Below are 7425 nucleotides of genomic sequence, written 5' to 3'. Positions count from 1 at the left end.
ATACGATGGGCTTCTTTCAGTTTCCGTCTACCAAATCCACTCACAAGGCTTTGGTCGACCCGAGGCTATAGTAGAAGACACTTACCCAAGGTGCCATGCAGTGGGACTGAACCCGGAACCATGTGGCTGGTAAGCAAGCTACTTACCACACAGCCACTCCTGCACCTATATAAATATTCACTCCCCCCCCCCATGCCCTGAAGAACATGTATTTGATTAAAGCTCATAAACACCTACCTGGCCCCTAAATGCATCATGGGTGAAAACATGCTGCTCATTGACTGATGGCGACTCGTCTTGCCAATTGACTTGGTAACCTGCAACATTCAGAAGAGAACACTGACAAACTGAAAAGAACCGTAAAAATCGAACCCCAACGCTCTCTCACATTCAACAGCAAGCATCCATGCCCTCAAAATGGTGCTGTTAACCCAGGTTGCTGAAGAATTAACAGCACCGTTTTGTGCTGTTAACAGTTGCTCTTATCAAAGGCACCCAGTACACTCTGTTATGTGGCTGGTGTTAAGAAAGGACATCAAACTGCAGAAACTGGATGCCAAAAGAGTTATAGAAAAATGGCTCAGTCCTCTGGATTATCCGTTCTTGTCAAACCATCCAATCCATTCCAGAATGGAAAATAAGAAAGGACGTTAGATGATGTTAATGTTGCTTCCCGTTTCCATCAACAAAACCCAATCACAAGACTAAAGTAGAAGACATTTTGGCACAAAGTATCCTTCAGTCATTCGAACTGGCACAATTACTCCAATAATTGGCCAAAGACTTGTTTTCTATATCACTGGGCTTATTAAGTGACTTGGGGCATCATGTGGTTTCGTGGTTTGGATCCCCTGTTACCTGAAACTATGTGCTTGGGAAACAAACTTTTTCATCACATAGCCCATCCCTGTAACTAACTGGATTAAGAAATCCACTGATTAAGATTAACAAATCAACTGGAATAACCAGTCATGTGATGCAATGAAGGATGGTAAATGGAATCTGGACTAACCTTGAAATGCTTGGCTTTTGGCATTTTTCTCCAATTCTTTGTACACAAGTGGTTCCATCTTCTTGAGGAATGCTGCCAACTGAGGAGAATCATCTTTCATAATTACCATCGGTGCCGCTGTGTTTTTTGTGGTCTGACTCTGTGTATTTAAATAACCAAACATTGAAGAATCACAACAACGTAGGGGATAGTCATCATCATCATCATCATTTAACATCTGCTTTCCGTGCTGGCTTGGGTTGGATGGTTTGACAGGAACCAATGAGCCACATCAAGCTTTATGCCAACCCCTATACAATATGTACTGAGTGCCTTTTTCATGCCACCGGCACAAGAGGGGTTGCCAAACAACTGGCAAGACAGGAAAGAAGAAAGGAGAAAAAAGGGGACAAGGGACTAAGTAGGGGGAAGTATTTGAGGTGGAGATGAGATTTTATTTTATGCCAAGGACTAGCAGAAGCGGTTTGCTATGGAGAAGATGCATGGCTACCCTGCATTTATATAAGGGTGGGACGGCATATCTGGGGGGGAAAAGGCAAGATGGTAGGAATGGCTTGACAAAGTAAAACCATGAGGATACAAGAGATGACCCCCTAGTATCAGCATCAGCATCATTGTAACGTCCTCTTTTCCATGCTTGCAGGGGTTGGATGGAGTTTATTCAGACAGATTTTCTACAACTGGATGCCTTTCCTGTTGCCAACTTTCACCTTATTTCCCCCATGAAAGATTGGCAAGAAAAGACACCACTTCTATGATGGTGATATCAAGACAAGAAGACAAACACACACACACACACACACATACATGTATATAAATGATATATAAGCATACACTACAACAGTACCATGAGTGACGGAGCCTCTACACCAGGGCTGGCTAACCTAGACTTTTATCTTGCAGCCTACTTGATACTTTCTTGAAATGGGTTTATTTAAACAAACATTTTAAAAATTTTATCAAAAGTTAAAGACTGTTAAATGAAAAGTAAAAAAAGAAAGATACTACAGTTTTTGCAGTGATAATCTTTCATGTTGAATCAGCGATCATTCATTCATTATAGTAATAATAGCATGAGAAAGCAAAATGCTTTTAATTCTGTCAGTATACAAGCAGCCCTTAAAAAACTTTCTGTGATTAAAGTAAGGGGAGTGGTCATTCCCACCTCTCAGAGATGAGAATGGACTAACAAACTAATTTTACATCAATTTTTTTTAAAATTGCCTGCTTAATGTTTCCGTGGTGGTGAAGTTGATGATGAGTGGAACAGAGGCCATTCTCTGCCTCTGCGTCCATGATCAGTATCTCCCTCACTCATCCTCAATAGCTCTTACACATTTCACTTTGGTCGTAACCAACTCCCTCCACTCACAGAGAGAACACTGGATCTGTAGGTCATTCAAAACATGTAGGCCATGTATTGTAGGTTGGCTCATGTAGAACTGACCCGAGACTAACAACAAACAAACAAACAAACAAAGCATATACGTTACCCCACTTTCAACTTTCGAATTCGACTGTGCTGCACTGTCTTTAACGGACAATGGTTTCGTCTGGTTCCCAGCTTCGACACAGTCCCTAGAAAAAAGAAAATTAATCTTTTTTTTCATGTGTAAAATATCTGATTTACCATCATCATCATTTAACATCCATTGTCCATGCTGGTATGGGTTTGACCAGAGCTAGGCAAGCAGGAGAGCTGCACCAATCCCCAGTCTAATTTGGTGTAGTTTCTATGGTTGGATGCCCTTCCTAACACAAACCACTTTACAGAATGTGCTGGGTGCTTTTGCATGGCACCGGCACACAACTCTTGCAGATCAATCCTCTTCACCGGGGGAATGGGCTTACCACCTCTGCTGTGGAGAATGGGTCTTCTGGCATACAATTCAATGTAATAGTTGCAAACACGTGTATACATTCAAACATCACCACTGTCTTTCCAAATCCTTTTGCATTTCATATCGAATTTTTGACCTTCCAAAGTCATCTTAGCATATAAGTAAATCTACCATTTCTAGCGGTAAATTTTGGTGTGAAAAATTCAACTTGCATGCCAGAAAATACAGAATAATATTGAAAAAATATCAATAATTTTTTAACAAAGGCACAAGACCATATAAGAAGACTAGAATGGTTGATGGAAACAAAATCAGAAATGGTTTGGGGCTTGTTATATATTTTATCAACTCTGAAAGGATGACTAGCAAAATAGTTTCATCTGCAAGCTGTAGACGAGTGTCACTGTCATACAAGCAGTGTCCTTCATTTCCAATCTTCCATGAAAACATGCCTGGCCACGGAGGGGAAATATTGACCTTACTTAGAATCTGGTGAAGGTTGGTAACAGGAAGAGCATCTGGGTGCTGTAGAAAATCTGCCTCAACACATCCTATCCGACCCTTGTGGGTGTTAAATGATGATGGTGATTTTGAAAAAGGGATCGAAGGTGAGAAATTTGTAGGGCAGGAGGTGAGCCAAATGAATTGATCCAGCTAGCGACCTAGTATTTGTTTTCCTTGACCCCTGGGGGGATGAAGGGCAAAGTCAATTAGAATAGCAACCATCTTAACCACAGAGTCACACTTGCAACAACAACAACATGAACAAAGATAAAATGACTCACAACCTTACACATAAAAAAATGAATTTCTTTGAAAAGCCATTTCAAGAGAAAATGAAAGTTCGGTGAATCAGGAATATATTCTTATTTGACAATGAAAGAATGTCTTTTTGATATTCAACCCACATGAGGCTAACCCTGGCTATATGACACGTTGCATGTTTTAAAATATCTTTGAAGGAAGGTTTCTTTATTATTTAGGGTGGGGCCAGAATTCATGACTCACTCATTAGTTATATTAATTGTTGTTGTTGGCACTCCGTCGCTTACGACGTCGAGGGTTCTGATTGATCCGATCAACGGAACAGCCTGCTCGTGAAATTAACGTGCAAGTGTAGTGCTATGTGGTAAGGTTTACTTCCTAACCACAAGGTCACGGGTTCTGTCTCTCTGCATGGCGCCTTGAACAAGTGTCTTCTATTATAGCCCGAAATTGAAAGAACCCCACTTGACTCTTTGATAGTTGTAAATGCCAGGGGTATCTTTCATTCTCAATCTTCTGTGAAAGCACTGTCTGGTCAGAATGAAAATTACCTTACTTGGAAAGGGGTCATTGTAGGCGACAAGAGCATCTGGCTACAGGAAATTTGCCTCAACAAATTCCGTCTAACACATGCAAGCATGGAAAAGTGGACATTAAAACAAATTATGTGTAGATAGATAGATAGATAGATAGATAAATATAGTTATGGCCGGTTTGTAGAGATACCCGAGGATTCGCGATTAGAAAGCGCTTAGCTTTACATACGTCTCGTAATACTCTACTGCTCTATAACTTCATCTTTTGGATTTATGATTTGCTGACGATATATATATATAAGGCAAAGGCGTCGAATTTGTACGTAAACAAAGAGCCTATTATTGGTACAAAACAGAAAGGACCACATACTAAACGATATGCAACATTCATCTAGTTTTATAAAAATAAATCACCATTTTACATAAGTGATTGCTATGATTAATTAAACTGAGTTAATTAGCGTTTTATTGTGTATTTTATAAATAACAAAACCGCACTTTAGACGTTTTGTAGCATTTAGCGAATGCACCATATCGTTTCTCTGTGATTCCTTCTTAATTCTTTACTGCCCACAAGGGGCTACACACAGAGGGGACAGACAAACGGATTAAGTCGATTATATCGTCCCCAGTGCGTAACTGGTACTTATTTAATCGACCTCGGCGGAATTTGAACTCAGAACGTAGCGGCAGACGAAATACCTCGAAGCATTTCGCCCGGCGTGCAAACGTTTCTGCCAGCTCGGCACCTTCTGTGATTCCTTCTGTTTCTGCAAAGGAAGTTGATGTTTAGGTAGAGATCAGGCAAGTTTACTGATAAATATATTAACCTGTCTTGACTCCATGTGCTGTCCAGATTCACTTGGTCTAAATTTTCGTCCGTAAACATGACATTAGTCGTGGCTGTAGCAGAAGCATATGGAAACGACATCGATAATGTTGCTTAGTAACTGAATGTTTCGGAAGTGGAGCACACCGGAAGTTGGCTTCAGTTGATGCGGGACTATCTTCTCATAATCTCTTTCTTTCGTTTTTTGTGTGTGTGAAGAAAACAAAGAGAGAAGTTCACAAGGCATAAAATAAATTATTTTCATTTTATTTTAAATGTAATTATTGACTTTAATTCTCTCCTTAATCCACCCCATCTCTCATTTTTTAATTTTATTTTCTTCATGCTTCCATAAACATACACATACCCGCACACACATGCCGAAATTTCGAATAAAAAAAAAGACGAGTTTTAAAAAAAATTAAATGTACTCCCGAATATTTTTAATATCTATGAATAAATAATATTTTGAAATAAAAAAAAAGTAGGTATTTAATTTTTCGTTTATGTTGAAATTGTCCTATGAAGCCGGGCCCCGCGGTCGGTGTGAAAGTCAAGAGGTTGCTGGTTCAAAACGGAGAGATGGAAGATATCCAGGCACGTGTTCAAAATGCTGTTAATTCTATGATCACACAATTAGATCAAGAATGCCTTAGAAAGATGCAGGTATTGTTGTTATTTATGGATTTGTAATATAAATGCGAAAATCGAAACAGTGAATGAATAAATGAAATATATAGAGACGAAATGAAAGGAATTATATATAGTCTTGGAGGAAGGGATTTGGAATTTAAACCATTCTTTTAATATAGATTTTCTTGTGATTTATAAATAATTATAGAATTTGTAGATGGTTCGTTCGGTTGGTTGAATGTATATATATTTATATATATAGCGAAAGAATGCCCGTAATTATAACCGGCCACCGCCAAATTTATTTCCTCATAACTTTCGGTAAAATGAGTATTTTGTAATGGAATTCTCTATAAATACCTGTTTGGTGGTGTAGATGACGATTACATCAGAATTTAATGTGATAAAGAAACATGCATGTATAATGAGATGATGGGATTTCTCGCAGTTCAGATACAATTATACCTTGTTTTGTTAATTACTGTCTTCGTATTTATTGACTTGTAAATAATTAAAGTCGTTTGTTAAAAGTGTAAATATCGATAATATTGATTAATCTCACACTGACATAAGGCCTCGCATTTTGTGGGAAGAAGGTGTTGTCGATTCGGTACATGGATGATATTGACCCCTACGAAGGAGTGAAAGACAAGGTCAACGACGCCGGCGGGATCAGACATTAATTAATATTGAATTTTTAACGTAGGTTACTGGTGGTCGTAAATTATTGTCAAACCCCGACACACACTCGGGAAGGGAAAATTAAGTCAACCTAGTCCGGGATCAATAATTAAATATAGGGATTCTTAACAAGGGCACAGCCCGTAATTATCCTTTCTACTATAGGCACAACACCTGAAACTTGTGGGGAGGGGGCTACTCGATTATATCGACCCCATCCAGTGTTAAACTGGTACTTACCAACTCGTAAGTAATTATCAACCCCAGGGGGGGGGGGAACCATCGACTTAGATGTGATCTGAACTCGAAAACTTACTACCGGCCGTACGACCGATTCTGTCAATAATTAGTTATATAAGGATGCGTTCGCTAAGAAAGTATTTAAACTGTCGCAATTAAAATGCTAATATGGCATTTTCCCTGTTTGCATCACCATACCTGTATATAATGAAAGGCCCTTTCCCCCTTCTTTCTCTCTTCCTCTCTTTCTTTTTCTCCTCCCTTCTTTCCTCTTTTCTTTCTCTTTTTCTTTGTACTCATACATACAGATTACACAAAAACCGAATAAAACATCCTCTTCAGATTTGTACAAAAGGCTATGAAATACCCGAGGAGTCTCTATGAATGAGACGGAAGCGCTAATCGCTAATTAAGAGGTTATCCAGAATTCCGACTACCTCCTTTTTCTTTATACATACATACACACACACACGAGTGTGCATTGAGGCAATCCTCTCAACATACTCTAAATATGTAGTCTAAAAGTATTGAGTACACCTCCAGTTTAATGTAAAACTGTTTTTATTGTAACTCGACATAAAAACAAACATTAATACACTAATATATATATATATATATATATATATATACACACACATATATCTATCTATATACACACACACACATATATATATATATATATATATATATATATATATTCGTTGGCTCCAGCTCGTATCCGAGTGTTGGGTTTGTCAGTTTCTATCCAGTCTTCTCAGCTGATATTTGTGATGAATGTGTGTGACTTTGGAGTCCCAGTCGGTGGTGAAAGAGTTGTGGGCAGCACGGGATGGTCAGTGCAGGCCGAGGATGTTAAAGAAGATGCTCCTTTCTTCTTCTGCATCTTAC

The 7425-nt window shown here is 38.8% G+C and overlaps 2 protein-coding genes across 3 annotated transcripts in view; one reads left to right on the top strand and one right to left on the bottom strand.

The window, feature by feature from the left end:
* Nucleotides 1-5168, bottom strand: part of LOC106875561 (cytoplasmic dynein 2 intermediate chain 2) — a 15031-nt gene extending 9863 nt beyond the window's left edge. Inside the window, exons 1-4 of one of the 2 annotated variants that reach the window (XM_014923764.2) lie at nucleotides 4985-5168; nucleotides 2506-2590; nucleotides 1013-1151; nucleotides 238-317 (exon numbers count right to left, since the gene is read on the bottom strand). In XM_014923764.2, coding sequence (XP_014779250.1) covers nucleotides 238-317; nucleotides 1013-1151; nucleotides 2506-2590; nucleotides 4985-5085 — 405 coding nt within the window. In that variant the 5' untranslated portion in view covers nucleotides 5086-5168. The remainder of the gene's footprint in view (nucleotides 1-237; nucleotides 318-1012; nucleotides 1152-2505; nucleotides 2591-4984) is intronic. The other variant, XM_052976580.1, reaches the window with a different exon arrangement.
* Nucleotides 5169-5433: 265 nt separating this feature from the next.
* The window catches only part of LOC106875560 (protein FAM136A), a 26383-nt gene continuing 24391 nt past the window's right edge, over nucleotides 5434-7425 (top strand). Inside the window, exon 1 of the mRNA XM_052976581.1 lies at nucleotides 5434-5649. Coding sequence (XP_052832541.1) covers nucleotides 5506-5649 — 144 coding nt within the window. The 5' untranslated portion in view covers nucleotides 5434-5505. The remainder of the gene's footprint in view (nucleotides 5650-7425) is intronic.

This window comes from Octopus bimaculoides, chromosome 25 (assembly GCF_001194135.2).
Source record: "Octopus bimaculoides isolate UCB-OBI-ISO-001 chromosome 25, ASM119413v2, whole genome shotgun sequence".
Classification (NCBI taxonomy): Eukaryota; Metazoa; Mollusca; class Cephalopoda; order Octopoda; family Octopodidae; genus Octopus; species Octopus bimaculoides.
The sequence above is the reverse complement of the archived record's forward strand: the minus strand, read 5'-3'. Positions and strand labels throughout refer to the sequence as shown.